The 20,036-nt window shown below is 43.3% G+C and overlaps 1 protein-coding gene across 1 annotated transcript in view; it reads left to right on the top strand.

Moving 5' to 3' along the window:
- The window catches only part of BLOC1S5 (biogenesis of lysosomal organelles complex 1 subunit 5), a 78,873-nt gene extending 59,592 nt beyond the window's left edge, over positions 1–19,281 (top strand). Inside the window, exon 4 of the mRNA XM_059937884.1 lies at positions 16,996–19,281. Within this exon, the coding sequence (XP_059793867.1) occupies positions 16,996–17,023 (28 nt within the window). The 3' untranslated portion in view covers positions 17,024–19,281. The remainder of the gene's footprint in view (positions 1–16,995) is intronic.
- Positions 19,282–20,036: the final 755 nt, after the last annotated feature.

Below are 20,036 nucleotides of genomic sequence, written 5' to 3'. Positions count from 1 at the left end.
ACTTTGAGAATCTGATGAAAACGATGGATTCCTCTCACTACCCCACCCTCAAAAAGCACACGCACAATTACCAGTACAAAGTAGTTTGCAAACTTGGCAGTACTGAAAATAAGGAGCCTCTAGGCGGCGCTAGTCGGTTTGATCATACATCCCGTTCTGTTTTTTTCAACTTGTTTGTTTTGCTCTGTTAGGTATTAGGGCTTATACAGGGGACGTTGGTTTCACAAGAGATGGGGTAGGGCTTCCCTGGTGGCACAGTGGTTAAGAATCCGCCTGCCAAGGCAGGGGACACGGGTTCGAGCCCTGGTCCAGGGAGATCCCACATGCCCCAGAGTAACTAAGCCCGTGCGCCACAACTACTGAGCCTGCACTCTAGAGCCTGGGAGCCACAACTACTGAAGCCCGCACGCCTAGAGCCTGTGCTCCACAACAAGAGAAGCCACCGCAATGAGAAGCCCACGCACTGCAATGAAGAGTAGCCCCTGCTTGCTGCAACTAAAGAAAGCCCATGTGCAGCAACGAAGACCCAAAAATAAAATAAATAAATATATATATAAATATATAAATTTATATAAAAAAAGAGATAAGGTAGAAGGCTCAGTGTCAGGACCCAATGTTTATTTGGAGGTCCCTATACCTTGTGTAGTTTTTCAGGTAGAGCTGTCATTTGATGGAAGATTGTGAATATTATTAGATGGTTTTGGCAAGGAAGTGGGGAGCAAGGATTCTTATATACCGTCGTGACAGTATATAAGTTGATGTAATTTCTTTGGAGGGCAGTCTGGAAATATCTGTCAGCATTTAAAGTGCACATACTTGTATGTGAAGACATGTATACAAAGGCCTTTGTTGGAGCTTTTCATATATGAGTAAACAACTGGAAACATACATATCCATCGGTATGAGACTGGTTATATAAATTATGTATTCAAACTAGAATACGATGCAGCCATGAAAAAGGATGAAGCAGCACTACTGATGACAAAATGGAATGACCTCCAAAATATATTGTTATGTGAAAATGCATTTTAAAAGGAGGAAATGCACACACACATGGGTTTGGCTGTTTCTGGAGTTTACACAGCAGCTGGTAATAATGACTGGCTTGGAGGTGAGGTCTTGGGAGACAAGGGTCTGCAGCGGGAGAGATACTTACTTTTTCTATATATTGTGGTGCCTGAATAATTTTAACTGGGTCCTGGTATTACTCAGTTTTTTAAAAAGCTAGTTTTTAAAAAGAACAAATTTTTAAAATCAGTATGCAATATGAGAAAAAGAGATGAAAGGATATTTAGATTAGATGAAATCTGCCTAAATGAAAGGGATGATGCAACACCAACAGACTTTTCTTTTTTAAAAATTTTACTGAAGCAGAGTTGATTTACAATGTTGCATTAATTTCTGCTGTACAGCAAAGTGATTCAGTTATACATATGTATACATTCTTTTTCATATTCTTTTCCATTATGGTTTATCCCAGGATACTGACTATAGTTCCCTGTGCTGTACTGTAGGACCTGGTCGTTTATCCATCCTGCGTATACTAGTTTGCATCTGCTAATCCCAAACTCCCAATCCATCCCTCCCCCTTGGTAACCACATGTCTGTTCTCTGTGTCTGTGAGTCAAACAGACTTTTCTTTTCGCCTCGTTCGCTAATGTAAGAACAAGGGACACCTGATGGAGGTGAGAACTGGTAAAGGAATAAATCAAAGGAAATAGCTTCTCACGCAGCATGTGGCCAGTCTAAGGGATTTACCGCCAGAGGCATAAAGTCAAATATTGTGGCTGGAGTTTTTTTTTTTTTTTTTTTTTTTGGAAGTCTGGTCACTTCTGTGCAGTCATAATACTGTCGTTATGCAAGAAAAGATAAGGGTAATCAGACCTGGTGGTGCAGGGTGTAAGCTGATCATTGCAAAGGAAGGAATTTCTCCCCAACCTCCCTTCTTTTTTGGCTTCTTCCAGTGCCTCAGAATAAACATTACACAATTGGCTAGGTCTGCTTTGAAGAATGGACAGTACTTCCTCTGAATCATTAGATACCATCCACAGCCAAAGGAAGGATTCCAGACCTGCCAGGGCAGCAAAGCTCATCATTCTTTTTTTTTCTTTTTTTGCACCCAGAGTGATGGGCCCTTCAGTTCAGAGGGAAGAGTTTTGGCAGCGCCCTCCTGCTGCTGTCCTGCTCCTGCTTTTCCCAGGAAAGCACGGGCTCAAAGGGAAAGAACGGATCTCAGCTCCCCTCCTGTGGAGCTGGCAGTCTCGCATAAACAACAAACCCCAGATGATTGAGGGAGCGACTGAATAGATATTCAGGAAATAATTCATGCTTTTTTCTCTTTCTCTTTCCTTCTTTGGCTCCAACTAGTAATGAATCCCTCCACCAGGGGGTAGATAGAAGACATACACTAGTGCTGACCAATCTCATTAAGCCCCGGTTACCTATTTGACATTGTTATAGGTCTCGTTTACCCACATGACTCAAGACATACTGCACCCAGCTACCTCTGTCTTATGTTTTAAGATCAAGAGTAATGTGTATCAGGTTGACTTGGATTTGAGCAAGTAACTGGGGTGTAAAATGGAATATTACGTCAAGGTGAGCAAGGTAAGTTGCACTTAACAAAACCCACCGCCGAAGGACTCCATTCTGTCCCTCCCATGTGATCAGGTCAAGGGCAGACCTTTAAGTGTCCAGTCACATGAATAAGAGGACCCTCTTGTTAAAGGCATTTCTCCCCCATTGTGGAATACAGTCGCAGGCAGACAGAGCATTTGTTCAGTGTGCAGGATGAATGCGTTTCCCTTTTTCTTTCTTTCTTTCTTTCTTTCTTTCTTCTGTGGCGGCGCCGCATGGCTTGCAGGATCTTAGTTCCCCAGCCAGGGCTCGAACCCGGGTCCCCTTCAGTGGAAGCGCGGATTCCTAACCCCCGGACCGCCAGGGAATTCCCCGCTTGCCTTTTTCAGGGCTTTGCATTGCAGGGCCTTTGCTGTCAGCCAGTAGCTGGATGGTGTCTACAGTTAGTGATCCTGGGCCCACCTGGTGGCCGAACACAGGGGCATGGCGTCTTGTTTGTCCTATAGACAAGATTCAAAACAGTCGGTATCCAAACACCCAAAGCCAGGAGAAACTTGTTTCGGTCATTATTCTTTGGCTTAATTACATGCTAGAAAGTTCCAGCTGAACTTTTAAAAGAAGATCTCTCATTATATCTAATTAGAATTCCTTTTTTGCTAGCCAAACCCACTGGCACCATGTGTAATCCCAACTTTCCACCGTTTTAGGAGACCCAGTCCATTTCCAACGTTGTCCAATGGAACTTTCTGTGGTGAAGGAAGCGTTATGTATCTGAGCTGTCCAATATGGCAGCAACCAGCCCCATGTGAGGACTGAGCACTTAGAGTGTGGCTAGTGTAACCAAGGAACTGGGTGTCTGATCTGATCTGCTTTTCATTGACTTGTAAACAACGATGCCACCCCAGCTTCAGTGTCCCTTAACGTCTGGGCCCATTTTGACATTAGCGTCCTAGCAAATATACAGAAGTGATACAGCTATTTTCTTCCTTCCTGGGCAGAGCACTGGCTCTCTTTTTTTATGAAGATTTAAAAGCAATGTTATGATACTGTTTCTCTGTTTTCACACAGTTTTAGGGAAAGGGGTGCAGTCTTGTCACCGTGCAGAGGCTGCCATTGTGACTCAGGTGCTGTAGCAGGACCTGTGATCCCACCTTATACCTGAATGGCAACCTCAGCGAACAGTAGTGAGGCCTCGTTTTCTAAGTGGAATAACCTTGAGTAGAAATCGAAGAATCTAATGTTCGCATAGCCAAGGGCAACACGGGGTACTGGGAAATTCCATCGGTAAGGCAAGCAACTTCTTGGCAGCAGGAACCATGTCTTTTATCTGTTTCCTTCATTCCTAGCATAAATTTTAATAAGTGCTTCTCCAATGAGTGACATAGTATGTGAATGAACAAATGAATATGGTTCCAAAGGGATGCTAGTAACATAACCTCCCAGGAGTCTCTCTTTAAAGTCCCCAGCACCCTAGCAGGTGTCTTCACTAGCAGAGATGTTATGGAGACACACAATGTAACTAATAATGTTTTGGACTTTTGCAGCAACTGATAAAAAACCGCTGCAAACTCCTCTGTGACTACTTTGAGTACTGTACAGTTAAATGGTAACCTACATTTATAAAATCTATGAGTCCAGAAAAAAATTTCCATTTTCCACAAAACTTTTATTTCTCTTTGAATGTGTTTTGTACGATGTCCCTCCTCCCTTCCTGGCCATTCCTTTTCATCTTGACCTGCTTTTTACCATGGCACTGACTGATGGACATGATGTGGCCCACTGCCTCCCTTCGGTGATTCCTGCTCAATTTCACCATTATTATGGTCAGTTGCATGAAATTGCTTTGTAGGGACTTCCCTGGTGGTCCAGTGGTTAAGACTCTGCGCTTCCACTGCAGGGGGTGCGGGTTCCATCCCTGGTCCGGGAACTAAGACCCCACATACTGAGATCACACACGCTGCTCGCTGCCAGAAAAAAAAAAAAAAATTGCTTTGTAAACTAAAGCACAGGGTAGTTCCTTTTGCAGATAGCAAAACAAGAGCCTCGCTTTTCTATTCTAAGATGCTTCCTTAACAGCGTTCACCGTCTGCATGTTTTTTAAGAGCTGGGCAGCCTGTCTGCTTTCTTCATTGTTCTCATCAAAACAATCCATCAGTTTCTTCACCTGATCAACCTATTTCTGCCTTTAAGCCTTTTTTTTTTCAAGTTGTACCTAATGATTGGAATGTTCTATCAGGTCAAGTGCTCTAACCTCTTTTCCTTCCTAATATCAACATACTTGAAATTCCAACTCAGAAGTAGATGCTTTCAAACAGCAAACCAGGTTGTTATGGAAGGAAGAACTCAGAGCTCTAGGAAGTGTGATAACTGTTCTAAAAATCTTCTTGTGCCACTAGCTGGTTGTATGATCTTGGATAAATTACTCACCTTGCCTGGGGTCATTTACTACCTCTGTCATATGGGGAGAAAGAAGTCCAGGTGACCCAAATGATCCCTCCGTACTGTAAAGTCTGTGGGATTAAGGTACACTGTCTGCTCCCTACCATCCTGTCAGATCCCACAGTGATGACACGCTCTCTAACAAGTGATGCTGCAAATATATTCTGTAATGAATTAGAAATAATTGCACACTTCATTTACGTGAAATGTATTATGTACACTGCTATGCTCTCAGCAAAGTACCATGGATAGATAGGTATTGAATATGTGGCGGTGATAAAACATTTATGGTAGAGATTTGCTTCAGTTAAGGGCAGACTAGTCAATTCAGATCAACCCCCCTCAGAGAACAAAAACATATTTTTTTAGTTGATTGAATATATAGAGTGCAAACAAGTTAGTGAATAATTATAGTGCCAAGATCAGGGAAAAGAAAATTACAGAGAAATGAGCATTTGGGCCCATTTTTTCCTTAGGGACCTCTGCCTGTTCCAGAAGTGGTAGCTGAGAGATTGAAAAGCTGAGCAAAGTTTTTGACAAACTCACAGGACTGGGGATCCAGAAATTGAGTTTGGGGTCCATCGTGGCAGCAGGCTGGCATACCTCAAACACTTTAGACTGGAAAGGAGTCAGTACGTACTGAAACAGACCATTCCTCACAGACGCTGTAGTTCATCTGTGAATCGCCTCAATCCAGCTTGGATTGAGATAATTGAAACTGCTACAGCCCTAGATGTCTGTTGAGAGCAAATTTATACTCCTCTTTGGAGAAATAGAGCCATCATCCGAGGCCTTAAATTCTCTCTACAACGTTTCATATAAAATGTCCATAATTCAGTCAAATATAATCATGCACATGGGAGTTAAGACAATGTGATTAAATCCCAAGAGAGACAATACACAATAGAAATGGACTCACAGGGGATCTGGATAATGACATTATCTTACACAGACTTTAAAATAACTGACTAATATGTTTAAGGAAATAAGATAGGCTTTCTAGCAGATTAGATACAGCTGAAGCAAGAACTTGTGGAGTGAAAGAAACATCTTAAGAAAATATCCAGAATGAAGCATGGAAAAAATAAAAGTTTAGAAAATACAGAAAAGGGTGAGGGGCAGGGGATATAATGAAAAATATAACAGTAGGAAACAGTACAGTCTTTCCAGTTATTGACTCTGGGTGAATTGAATACCCACATGGAAAATAAAATGTGGCCCCAACTTCCATACCATGCAAAAAATAATCCCACATGAGCTGCAGGTTTAAATATGAAAGGTAAAATTATAAAGCTTCTAGAAGATAATTTAGGAGCATATTTTCATGAGTTTTGAAGGGAAAGATTTCTTACACAGGATCCTAAAAGTTTAACCATGAATGACAAGACTTAGGCTTCCTTAAAATCTACAACTTTTGTTTTCAAACAATAACATTAGAAAGTGAAAAGGCAAGCCACAGAGTGGGAGAACATATTTATAACATCTATAACAAGGGATTTGTAGCCAAACAAATTAGTCATGGAGCCCATAAAGAGAAGATCCAAATAGCCAATAAACATGAAAAAGTGCCCACTCACATTAGTCATGGGGAAATGCAGATTAAACTAGAGTGCAACACTATTACACACACACACCAGAATGGCTGCAGTTTAAAGGATGGGCCACACCAAGTGTTGGTCAAGATGTGAAGAAATGGGAATTTATATATTGCAGGTAGGAGTATCGACTGGCACATTCTGGAAAAACTTGGGCATTATCTACTAAAACTGAACATAGATCTGCTCAAAGACCTAGCAAGTCCATTCCCAACAGAAATGTGAGCCCAGGTGTACTGTAAGACACACACAGGGCTATTTAACAGAGCATGGTTTGTAAGAACACCAAATTGGAAGGAACCCAAATAAACATCAGCAGCAGAATGGATACATAAATTGTGGTATGTTCATACAATGAAGTAATGTACTGCCCCCCCGAAATGAACGAACTCAGCTATATATAATAATATGGATGAACCTCACAAACGTAATGTGAGTGAAACAAGCTAAATATAAAATTATATATACGATATGACTCCATTGATATCATGTTCAAAACAGTAAAACTAATATCTGGTGGTGATAGAAGTCGAAATAGTGGTATCTTTGGGGAGGTGGGAGAATGTAGTGATTGGGGCTTGTGGGATGGTGGTAATGTTCTAATTCTTGACCGGGTGATAGTCATGCAGGACTGTTCTCTCTGGATGATTCACTGAGCTGTACACTTTTAAAAGATAAAACCCTATGATTATGTTTATTCAAACTAGGATTTATCATTTGCTGAACTCTAGGCTGAATGCTAGCATTGGAAAGGTGACTCGGAGACAGTCGGGTGTCCAGGAATTCGGAGTCTAGCTGTGGACAGTGTCCCCAAATTGCTAGGATGTGATGACATGCTAATTACATGATAATGTGCCGTCAAGGATCAATACAGAGAATTAGATGAGGCGCAGTCCTGATCCTCATCCCACGAGACCGGGATTGGGTTCTCTCAGGAGTCGATATATGCACTGGGTCTTAAAGTGTGGTCGGCTTTTCAACAAATGAAGGAGACGGTTGAGGACCTTCTAGGTAGAAAGGGTGAACATAAGCAAGGTTTAAAAGTGCAGGCACGATGGACATATATACACTACCAAATGTAAAATAGATAGCTAGTGGGAAGCAGCCGCATAGCACAGGGAGATCAGCTCGGTGCTCTGTGTCCACCTAGAGGGGTGGGATAGGGAGGGTGGGAGGGAGGGAGGGAGATGCAAGAGGGAAGAGATATGGGAACATATGTATATGTTTAACTGACTCACTTTGTTATAAAGCAGAAACTAACACACCCTTGTAAAGCAATTATACTTCAATAAAGATGTTAAAAAATAAAATTTATATGGAGACACACACACACAAAAATAAAATAAAATACTGGAAAAAAAAAAGTGCAGGCATGTTCACTGAGCCACTGAAAAGATAATGAGAAAAACCCATATGTGTTCAGTGTTGCATCAGTGCTGACGGCTGATGAGAACGCCAGGAGGATGGTCTGCTGCCAGTGGGAATGAGGAAGGACAAGCGAGGGAGAAGTTTCCCATGTTGATCTTCAGTCATAAAGAAGAGTGGACTCACTTTATATACTTGGTAGTAGCCAAGCACCGACAGAAGTAAATATTGGAAATAAAAATTGTGCATATCTTTAGGGGAAAATGCAGGGGCTCCTGTGCACCTGTTCACGCTCTGCTCTCCCGGGCTGATGAGGCTCCCGGGGCACAGCAAGAAACACGTGTGCCCCACGGATTTATGGTTTCCTCTCTGGTCCCACCACTCACGCCACCACCGCCACCCCACCTGTGGGCCGGCATGTCCCCCAGCTGATTCTCCCAGTGGGCGGGCGGCTCTTCCCTAAGCTGACGCTTCAGCAGCGCCCAGGTCCTATTTTGTGCGTCCCTCTGCTGTGCATTTCACACAGGGTGGCCATCTACCCTGCATCTGTCTCACATTCATGTCCTTGTCCCTCTGCCTGGCACAGCGGCTGCTGTGCCCCATGGTGCTGAGCAAATGTTTGTTGAAACCACATTAAATAAAAGCCCAGGTGGTGAGTGGCCCTAATACTGCCGCTGTGGCATTAGGAGAGCTTATCTTGAGCCCCGATAGGGTGTGGACTGACAGGAGGGCTTACCATCCGAATAAAGACACTTTGGAGTGAGGAAAATGGTATTATGAATACATATGCCAGGGTCAACCCAGGATTTTCTGGAGGAAACTGAGAGATTTGGTCACCCTCATATGATGGTATCGCTACAGGGTGACAGGAGGTGTCCCTGAGTCCCTCAAGGAAGTCCCATCTCTCCTGTGATCCCAATCCTGTGTGACACCACTCTTGTCCATCCTAGACCTCTGAGAGGAAGGTGGTCCTGGGACTAGAGCAGGCTTCGTCCCCCTGCATGTCCTCACGAATTCCGCTTGTGACACGCCACACCTTCAAGGTTGAGTGCTCGTCTCCCGCGGGCCCACGGGGTTCCTGCTGAATCTCTGAAGCCTGGCATTTGGCCCCCATGTGACTCGTGCAGAGGCCGAGAGGTGCTTGGTCCCTGGGGCCAGTGATGGGATCCAGCATCATGCCGTGTTTGTAGGCACACGCTATGTGCACCCACTCGGCCCTGTGCTTCTGCTTCAGAGACAGAGCCTTCCCCATCGCAAGGGCTCCCGCGCGCCGTTTTTATCTCACCGCAGGCACTTCCGAGGCCACAGTCAGGATGGTTTCCCTGATTTCAGGGGGATCAGTTCAGGAGACAGTAAACGTCCTGATAGACTGAGGGCTTCCTAGAATATGGGGTCCGACCAAAGGGGAGATGAATGACGAAGATATAAATTCACCATGAAAGAAAACAGCACTCCCCAGCACGAAAAAATACTTTCCGTGCTGTGTAAGTAACGCACAAACATTACAGCCAATTCGCACTTGATACACGATGAACTTCCCCATTTCTCTGATAGGAAGGCTGTGAAGTGAGATAAAGCAGAGGCGTGCTGTGGAGGACAAACATCTCGGCATCCAGTAAACCTCCACGTGTTTCTTTTTCTGTTTTCAAGACTGGTTGCTATTTCCTCCGTGCCCCTTGTTTATTAGTGTATTGACTCATCCAGAGTCGAGCTCCTTGTTTCCACACCAGAGAGACGGAGTCTCACATCTGCCAAGCAGAGTCGGCAAGAGATAACAGCCAGCAACAACAATAGTCTTCCTCAGTCTGTCGGCCAAAAAAACTTTTGGCAGAGCGGGCTGAGAATAACTTATCACCGGTGCCTGTTCTGGAAGCACAGAGTAGTTGTTTGCCAGACAGAGATAACAAGCAGGATGCGACCACGAGCCAGAATCGCTCTGGAAGTCGGGGCTCCACCTGGCAGACGCTGAAGAGGAAAGAGGGATGGAGCGGCCAGTTAGCACATGGTTTCCTGGTGCCCGGTCCTGGCTGTCAACACGTGCCAGTGTTCCTGAGCCAGCCAGAAGAATTGAGTTTATTCCTGAGTCCTGTAAAGAATGCTTAATGGTTTATGCTGCAGGGAAGAATTTCCAGAGATGTGATTTTAAGAAAAACAAACAACAACAAAAAACTGTTAATGCAAGCAACTCATCTGAAAGAGAGAATCTGTTCATTTTCAGTTGCTTTGGTTAAAAAATACATGATGGTGTGATGAGATGGGTGTTTGATTGTCTTATAAATCACCCTCTCAATGTCTGACACGTCCTTCATTCTCAAGGGGTGGCTTTGATTACCTCGAGATGTAGTTGAAGGTTTCTAGGAGGCTGGACCTGCTTATTCTGGGCTGCCGAAAGGGCATCTGAAACTAGTATTAACTATTCTACTCACCTCACTTGTCCTTAAATGTCGGGATGGTACACATTGCCCTGCAGGCTGTTTCAGCTTCAGAGGTTAGATGCACCAAGTGGCACCACCCTTGCCAGTTTCCGTTGTCAATTTCTGATGAAAATTTCCTTCCTTGTCTCACAGAACTTTTTAGAGTGATAATTAAAACAGCAGTAAGGGAATGATTGTTTTAGTAATAAGTTCAATACTGTACTGTAAATCACTTAAACTACAAGTCCTGTGTAGCGTGTGAGTGCTAATAAGCTTTATTCGTTTGAGAGAGGGCAGTGGAGAGCAAGGCATCTGGGTTCTGTTTCAAAGTCACAGAGCTTGTTCTTCAACAAGGACTCAAAGCAGATGTCAGAGCTGCGTTATAGGAATCTTGATACATAATTGATGTTTACAGAGTGACTTCAGATTCCAACGTGAAAGCTCCCTTGTCAGTAACTTAATTACACTGTCTGTAAATATAGTATACTCTTTCCCCTCACCTAACACCCACTCTTGTTCTGTCAGTTATTGTAAACTAATCAGCATCATCTCCAGGGGTTGTGCTAGGTCACCTAAAAATATCTCTCTGGATTTTACAGCACTCCTTTCTTCTTAATATGTGGATGGGTTTGTTTTTGTACATTGGTCATTTAAATCCCCTGAAGAGAGGGATCTCAGGGTATGAGTCTTACCTCAATGAAAGCCATGTTTCCTGGCTCCTCTGCAACATATTTTCAGTAAGATTTTGGCAGGTGAAGATGAGGCTTAGCTACAGATTGCTTCGGTTTGGGTAAGGACCACACATCTTTTTTTTTTTTTTTTAAGGTAATTTTTAAAAAATTAATTTATTTTTTTAATATCTGTATTGGAGTATAATTGCTTTACAATGTTGTGTTAGTTTCTGCTGTATAACAGAGTGAATCAGCCACGTGTATACATATACCCCCATATCCCCTCCTCTTGCGTCTAGGACCACGCATCTTGGTTGAAGCATTTTTGTCATTAGCCTCTTGGTCTGTTTAAGATTGTGGTTAGCTATCTGATAGCAATAGCAGCCCATTTCTTGCACTGGGCAGTTCACTAACTTCATATAGATAGCTCAGAAATTTCAAGGTCAGAAAGGTATAGCACTGACTTACTTGCTATGAGGGGATTTTAGTGCACAGAGCCCTAAAAAGAGAATTCTGAATCTTATGGATCTACCTCCCTTGGGCTGGCCATCTGGAGGGCAGGTGGGAAAGGATGTAGCAATCCAGAAGCCCTAGGGATGTCTTCTGAGTCATCTTCTCCATATAGAAAAATAGGACCTAGTGGGGAAATGACACCTGCTCACTCCATGGAAGGCCTGCAGTTCATGTGTGTATATGAGACAAAACTGGTTTCTGTCGGTATAGAAGCTACTAACGGGTAATTGGTGAAGAATTATTTTCCAAAATTCAGTTAATGTGATAAATTAATTTTTTTTTAATTTTCAGAATGCTAATAATGGAATGAAATAGGCCCTTGTTTTATCTCAGCCACATTATCCCCCATCTAGATGGTTTTTTTTAATAAACAATTATGCTTTGAGACAGTAATATTTTAGAACAGAAAATGGATTAAGGGAAAAGCGATGACACTGAACACCTTTAAGGCAAATCATCTGAAAGTGAAAGAGAAGCAAAGACAATCTTAATTACTGCTATATTGCCATATTTTCTCAAGTCTAAGATGCACTTGATTATTTTCTTACATGTTACATTTCTGAAATGAATAGCATCTTACAATGGATCTCTATATTTAATGTGACAGTGTTACTTTCCTTCCCCATCTCCCCCAAAGGTCTGTTATAAACTCATCATCTTAAAAATCAGTGGCATCCTAAAATTAATGGAATAAAGAGGCCTAGAATTAAGCAGAGATAAATTTTCCTGTATTTCCTCAGAGTCTGTCATTTTACATATTAAAGTTTAAAGATTAAGTTTTTTTTTAACATCTTTATTGGAGTATAATTGCTTTACAATGGTGTGCTAGTTTCCACTTTACAACAAAGTGAATCAGTCACACATACACGTATGTTCCCATATCTCCTCCCTCTTGCGTCTCCCTCCCTCCCACCCTCCCTATCCCACCCCTCTAGGTGGTCACAAGCCACCGAGCTGATAAAGATTAAGTTTTTTCCTTTCTGATTTCATGATTGTCCTCAACGGAGTGTCCCATATGAGGGTGATCGTCTTAACTCTGTATTTCTTGGATAAAATGTATGCAAAATCATCACCCATTGTGACATTTAGTGTCTCTTAATTATTGTCAGTTAATGGCTCAGAATGGTGAGAGAGAAAATATAAAATTCAGTAATGTTTCCTTTTGGAGCTAGGCTTCTAAAAATCCCTGAACACCTTCGCAACCATTGTGTAATAATACACGTGGCAACGCGGACGTGCTCTGTTGGCACACCAGGCGGTTGTCCTGCAACACAGTCTGACACCAGCTACCTGGAGTGAGTGTCACACTGCACAGGGTTAAGGGCTCAGTCTCACAAGCCTGCCCTCTCTTCTGACACCAGCCCCAAGTCTCAGGCAGCTGCGATTCTGACAGACTGGCAATAAATGTAAGGGTTCCCCTCGAATAACTCATAGAACTCAGGAAAGTGCTGTACTTAGGATTACAGTTTATTATAAGGGATACAAATGGAAGAGACACCCAGGGCCAGGTCTGGGAGGGTCTTAGACACAGAGCCTTTGTGCCTCTCCATGTGGAATCTGGGTGGGCCCCCTCCCCACACACCAGGGTGTTCACCAACCAGGAAGCCCCAGAGTTTAAGGGGGTGGTCTTATTAAGTAGGTACGATTGATTAAATCATTGGCCACATGATTGAACTCCATCTCCAGTCCCCCCTTCCTGGAGGTTGAGCTGGTCCCAAATTCCAACCCTCTGATCAAGTGATTGGTCTTTCTGGTGACCAGCCCCAACCTGAAGCTCTCTAGGGACCCACCTTGAGTCATCTCATTAGCATAACAAAGACATTCCTGTCACTCTGGAAATTTCAAGGGTTTCTGGATCTCTGGGCCAGGAACTAGGGACAAAGACCAGATATATAATCTCTGTGGTACCACGGGGCATGATGCAGATTTTGTATGAGGTTCTAGCTTGTGTCTCTAGCTCTGTCCTTTCCACGGGCTTACTTACATTCCGCTGCAGGCTCCTCAGGATGTCTTCCTGCCACCTGCAGCTCAGCAAATTCCAAATTAAGCTTAGCTTCATCCCCTGAATTAGCTTGTCCTAAATCCCCCATCGTGGTGTATAGAAACCACCGTCCTCCTGGGCATTGAAACTCCAAGTTTCGGGTTCATCCTCGACTCTCTCTGGTTATTAAGATTTTCTGTAAGTCTTGTCCGACCCCGTTATTTAGATCAGTTTACAGCTTTTTTTGAACGTAGGCTCCCTGATAATGTGTTAAAAGATCCAAAAGCGAACAAGTCATTAGAACCCAGACCGTGTTAAACTCCACACACTTCCTCACTTTGTTTTTCGCCCCAGAGATGCCGGGAGGTCCCCTCTGTTTGAGAATTTCGGGGCTAGATTATAGGCGGATCACAGTCACGCTCAGCCCTTCAGAATCAAAGGTCATTGGTCATGTTCCAAGGGAACTTCCTCCCTGTGCCCTTGACCACACTGCCACTAGGTGTCTCGCGAGGCAGGCTTAGGGACCGAACCCTGAGGTAGGGCTGGGTGGCTTGGGAGTGGCAGCAAGAGCTGGCAAGCAGTAGGTGATTGTAGGTTGCAAACAGACTAATCTCAATTTTCCTTTCCTTTTCCTTGGTATTTTCTATTTTATACATCCCACCAATCAAAATTTCCTACCCCACTTCTTTAGTGCATCCATTCATTCACTTGATTGTTCATTGATTCACTCATCCCCCATCTCTTGAGCACTTCCTCTAGGCCAGGCACTGTTCTAGCATCAGGATAGAGCAGCATTTAACAAAACACAGCCCCTTCCCTCTGGGAGATCCCAGTCTGGTGGTAGGGGAGGTAAGTAGACAGATATACAAGAGAATTTCAAGATGTGCTAAGTGCTATGAAAACAGTATTAAACTAGGCTAACATGATAGAGAGTGCTGGGGGGGGGGGTGGTTGGACGCTCAGGGAGGATTCTAGGATTACACTGCGCAGAAGCCAGGGAAGTGTGGTAGTTGAGAACATGGGATTTGGAGGCGAATAGACCTGTTTCAGGACCACGAAGGACCACTTGCCCTTAACTCTGAAATTAGAGAAATTGGGCCAAACTTTGTTCAGCTTGAGTTGGCTCCTGGTTCCCATCAGGGAAACTCTGTGCTTTGAGAGAGCTCTAGCATTCTTTCCTGCAAGTTCAGTGTGATAAGGCCACACAGTCCGGTTGCTGTGTCCTCCTGCATCACTTCCCTTACTGTCCCTAAAAGAGCCTCCAGGGGTCCATACTGGTTCCCTACTAAAGTGAGGGCTTAGGAATGAAGCTCCCTGCTTCTGCTCCTTTAGATTCCGTGCCCACCCCCCTTCTCTCTCCATAAATAAACCTTCCTTCTGTTTATTTAGGGTGGTGAGTCTCTATTTCCACACAAGGTCGCAGTCAGCCTAAGGGCCCTCCTTGAGGTATTCTGCATTCAGGAATCTTGGTAGGGAGCACCCCTCTTGGGATTAATAGGAACAGGCAGGGCAGTGACAGTGAAATGTGAAGAATGTTTGGGGGTGGGGAGCGCCCGGCAGGCCCGTGGTGCTTTTTCACAGGCAGGCAGCCCCTGGATGACTGAATGCCTTATTACTAAATCATGCAGGGGGGAAAAAGTCACTTTTGGCCTGAAACCAAATATGGGAACTTTCAACACCAAAGGCAACTTTCTCAGAATGTTTTATAAGGAGCTCTGTTTGAAGTTTCAAGTCAATGTAATATCCGGCTTAAAGATACACTTCTGTTGTAGTTCTTAATCGTAACTCATTTGAAATAACAGGTATGTCAATTTCCAGTCGTGTGCTCTGATTCATCAGGACAATGCTATATTTAATCCAAATTAGTGTAATAGATTATAAAATACCTTTTTGTCTATACTTGTGCCCAGAAGGTCTGGAAATTCATTCTGGCTCCCTATTCTTTTCCTTCTACCCCAATCCATGCCCACTATGCACCCACATCCCTCTGCATGGCCTGGTAAGAATCTCTCGCTTTTTCTCTACCTCATTCTGATCTCTGAGCAACAGAAGTAGAAGGAAACAGAAATTAAAAGAGCTTTCTCATAGAACCACCACACGACCCAGCAATCCCACTGCTGGGCATGTACCCTGAGAAAACCGTAATTCAAAAAGAGTCATGTACCACAATGTTCACTGCAGCTCTGTTTACAATAGCCAGGACATGGAAGCAACCCAAGTGTCCATCGACAGATGCATGGATAAAGAAGATGTGGCACATATATACAATGGAATATTACTCAGCCATAAAAAGAAATGAAATTGAGTTGTTATTTGTAGTGAGGTGGATGGACCTAGAGTCTGTCATACAGAGTGAAGTAAGTCAGAAAGAGAAAAACAAATACCGTATGCTAACACATATATATGGAATCTAAGGAAAAAAAAAAAAAGGTCATGAAGAACCTAGGGGCAAGACGAGAATAAAGACGCAGACCTACTAGAGAACGGACTTGAGGACATGGGGAGGGGGAAGGGTAAGCTGGGACAAAGTGAGAGAGTGTCATGGACATATATACACTACCAAATGTAAAATAGATAGCTAGTGGGAAGCCGTCGCATAGCACAGGGAGATCAGCTCGGTGCTTTGTGACCAGCTAGAAGGGTGGGATGGGGAGGGTGGGAGGGAGGGAGATGCAAGAGGGAGGGGATATGGGGATACATGTATATGTATAACTGATTCACTTTGTTATAAAGCAGAAACTAACACACCATTGTAAAGCAGTTATACTCCAATAAAAACGTTAGGAATAAATAAAAGTCTAAAAAAAAGAAAAAAGAAATAAATAAAAATAAAAGAGCTTTCTCACTGATGTTTCCTAGGGATAAGCTGGAAGGTTTCCCCTTCTAGCTACTGCTGAATTGATGCCTATGCCCCGTGTGAATCCACAGAGAGAGAAAGTCAGCAGAGGAACTGACTCCAAACCAGAACACTAGTATCCACCTAGCTATAGTAGAGCCGATTTTGTAAAGACTTCATTAAATATCAGGAAAAGCCTGCTCACGGATAATTAAATTAAAAGTTGCCCAGAAGACCACATTACGTTCAAGAGCATTAAGTGGTAACGGTGCTCCAGGTGGAAACAAACAAGCCAGCAATTCCCAAGACCTCGCTGTCAACAGCACCTTAAGCCTCCGAGAACACGGGGGCCTCTGGGGTTCATTAGCTCCTGAAGCCCTGTCCCAATACTGGATGGCTCTCACTGTTAGGCAGTTTTCTCTTATTGAACTGAAATTTCTCTCTGCCCACTGGAAATAGCTCTGCATCTGGGGAGAAGGGAAGGGACGTACAGGAAAGGCCCAATTTTTCTTTTGGGTTGAAAACACCCTTCTATCTTATCTCTGGGTTAAACAAACACATGGACTTAAGGAAATAATTTTCTTTCTTTCTTTCTGTTTTTTAGCCACGCCACGAGGCTTGTGGGATCTTAGTTCCCCGACCAAGGATCGAACCCCAACCCTCGGCAGTGAAAGCGCCGAATCCTACCAACTGGACCGCCAGGGAATTCCCAGGGAATAATTTTCACATGACGTTTTTTCAAGTCCCCTCAGCAACTTGCTTTTCCTCCTCCTGAATTCTTTGTAGGTTGTCTCTGTGTCTCTCACACTGTCGCATCCTAAACCCCTTCCTTCAGTGTGTTCTTCCCTCCCATCGTGACCTTTTCCCCTGATGAAACCTGGGATGGTGTCCACCAGATGCTACCCCAACCTTTTAAATTTGCTTTTTTGGCTCTACTCTTTATGAAAACAACCACTTATGTTCCTAAAAACACGTGGAATGTGTGTGAAAGTGTGTGAATGGGAATATATATTCTTGGCGTTATTGGTAATTCACATATATTTCTGTGTCTGTACAGCCTGGGAAAGGCGGCTCTGTGGAAAACAGACAGAACACTCATCCAATGACACTAATAGTAGCATTTTGTGTTTACACTGAGTATTACTGGATAACGGCCACTGTTCTAAAAGCTTTACATGGATTCTCTCATGTACCTTAACCCTCAAAAACTTACCAGGTAGATGAAGAGAAGGCTTAGGAAGATTACCTAACTCATCCAAGCTTCACGGGCCAGTAGAGCCAGGAATCAATCCACCCTCGCGCCGACTGCGGTATCCTCCAGCCACCTCTGTGGTCTCTGTCAGTATCCAGTAAACGCTCATAGGTTTCATTCCTCAAAACCTAACCCAATTTTGCCCATTTTGAGTGTTCATCTAAATAGTTTTGAGCAAACACTCAAAGTATGTTTGAAGTCAATTCCCTAGATAAAGATCCAAGGATTTGGCTATATTAGGACACGTGCAAAACTTCTGTGTTTTCTTTTAGACGTTTTGTATTCTTAACTTGTGCGCTTAGGTCAAAGAACTGTCTTAAACTAATTTTTGTGAATTGAGGACTTGTAACCACTAGTTTGTTCTCTATATATCTGTGAGCATGTTTCTTTTCTGTTATATTCACCAGTTTGTTTTGATATTTAGATTCCACATGTCAGTGATATCCTATAGTATTTGTCCTTCTCTGTCTGACTTTTCAGTGAGCATCATGCCCTCCAAGTCCATCCATGTTATTGCAAGTGGCAGAACTTCATCCTTTTTATGGCTGGGTTGCCTGTTCATTATTTTTCTGCATCTTCCACTTGTGGGCAGCAACTGTGTCTTGTCTCTAAATGAATGAATGCCTAAAAGACCCTGAAATACTTGCAGAATGACTAGTGCAATACCACTCATAGGCACTTTAACTGAAGGTATATATTTGTTTCACTGTCTAAAATATTTAGCTTTATTAATCTGTCTCAGTGTTGCAGGCTATAGAAGTAAACTCCAGTCCTTCCCGCCCAGCCCCTGCCCTTCCTCCTCAGTGGGACAGCATCTTTGGGGTGGGAGTGAGCGGAGAGTGGGAACAGGAGAGGGATGGTATCCCATAGGCCAGACTCCACCACAGCCTGGAGTGAGACACTTCATGACTTCTCGTTTTATGTTCCTGGTTCATTTGCTGTCTTGATTCTTGGTCTTGGGGCTGTTTCTGCTTTGCTCTGACAGTTCACCTGAGAACCTGGCCCCCATGGTACCTCTGCGGGGCTCCTGGTGCCCCAGGTCCCCGGGCAGCCCCCCGCTGCGTCCGCATTGCTCAAAACAGTCTGCAGTGCCCGCTTCCCTTCCTAGAGCGTAGACGTCTGACATCTGAATGTTAGGTTTCATTTTCTGGGGACTCCCGTTTGCATTCCATTTTAGCGTGCCCTAATTTTTCCTTGTCTTCCATCTGAGAGGATATTCTTTCTTTTGTGGGTGAATTACTTTCTCGTTTATGTGAGGGGTCTGCAAAGGATGGCAATATCGTATGTCTTAGAATTGCTCTAAATATGACATTCTGAAATACAGACTCTGATAGTGAGATTAAAACTGTTTTAGGATTGTAACTTCTCCCTGGAAAAAGTGATTTTGTGGTCAAAGCCTCTGCTTGATGAGAGATCGTGACCTTCTAGAACCCCAGAGTTGGGTTCTTACTACTTATACTCAACTTTAGCTGGCTGCTGCCCTTCTTCTAAAGACCGTGATACCTTCTTTTGTACCTTAAAGCCACCAGCATTTATATGGGTGAACACAACCATCTGGGAAAGAACTCACTACTTAAACTAATACTCAGGACTGCACTTCATGGAAATTGAAGTTAATTCCATTAACAATAGACAGATCAGTCTGTTTTATTTTTACTATTTTTCAATAATAATAATTTTAACATGAGTGTTACCTTTGCTTTCTAGACATGAATAAATAGCCTTCTATCTTCTATATTTGGGAACAGTTTTTATACTATAGAATTTTTTTTCTTTGTGAATTGGATAAGATTCACCAGTAGAAACATAGAGCCTATTGGGAGGATTCTTTGATGACTGTCTACATTTCTTTCTTGATATTTGGTCTATTCAGAATTTCATCAGTTTTGGTAACATTTTTTCCAGAAATGTTTTCCATCTCAATGAGTTTGTTGAATCTGTAAGCATGCAGTTATATAGACTCCTCTTATAATTTTAGTGAATTTTCTGATTATTTTTAGAAAGTGAAAAAAAAATCAGGGAGATGGTTTTTAAGATTGTTTTAATATTTTATTTGGCTGGGAAACCCAGAAGTCTCCAAATCGGGCTGCGGTTCAGTCAGCCCTCTTTTCTGAAGAGACTCCAATGGAAATATAAGAACAGGGTACAATAGCAAAGTGAAACAAAGGAAAGCCAAGTTTAATTTCATCTGGGACTTTGCCTTTGCCCTGCAGGGTGGAATGGCAGTAGGCTGAGCTGGGTCTGGGTTGCACAGCGTCTTCTGGGTAATTGAGAATGGGTAGAACCGAGCAAGTTTCCCATCGCCCCACTCCAGTGATCCAGAAGAAAAGGAGGAAGAGCAGGCAGGAAGCACTGGCCCCAGTGACGAGCTTTGAGCTGGTCCAGGGGTCCGC

Source organism: Balaenoptera ricei, chromosome 11, assembly GCF_028023285.1.
Source record: "Balaenoptera ricei isolate mBalRic1 chromosome 11, mBalRic1.hap2, whole genome shotgun sequence".
NCBI lineage: Eukaryota > Metazoa > Chordata > Mammalia > Artiodactyla > Balaenopteridae > Balaenoptera > Balaenoptera ricei.
Note: the sequence above shows the minus strand (reverse complement) of the source record. Positions and strands in the feature narration are given on the sequence as shown.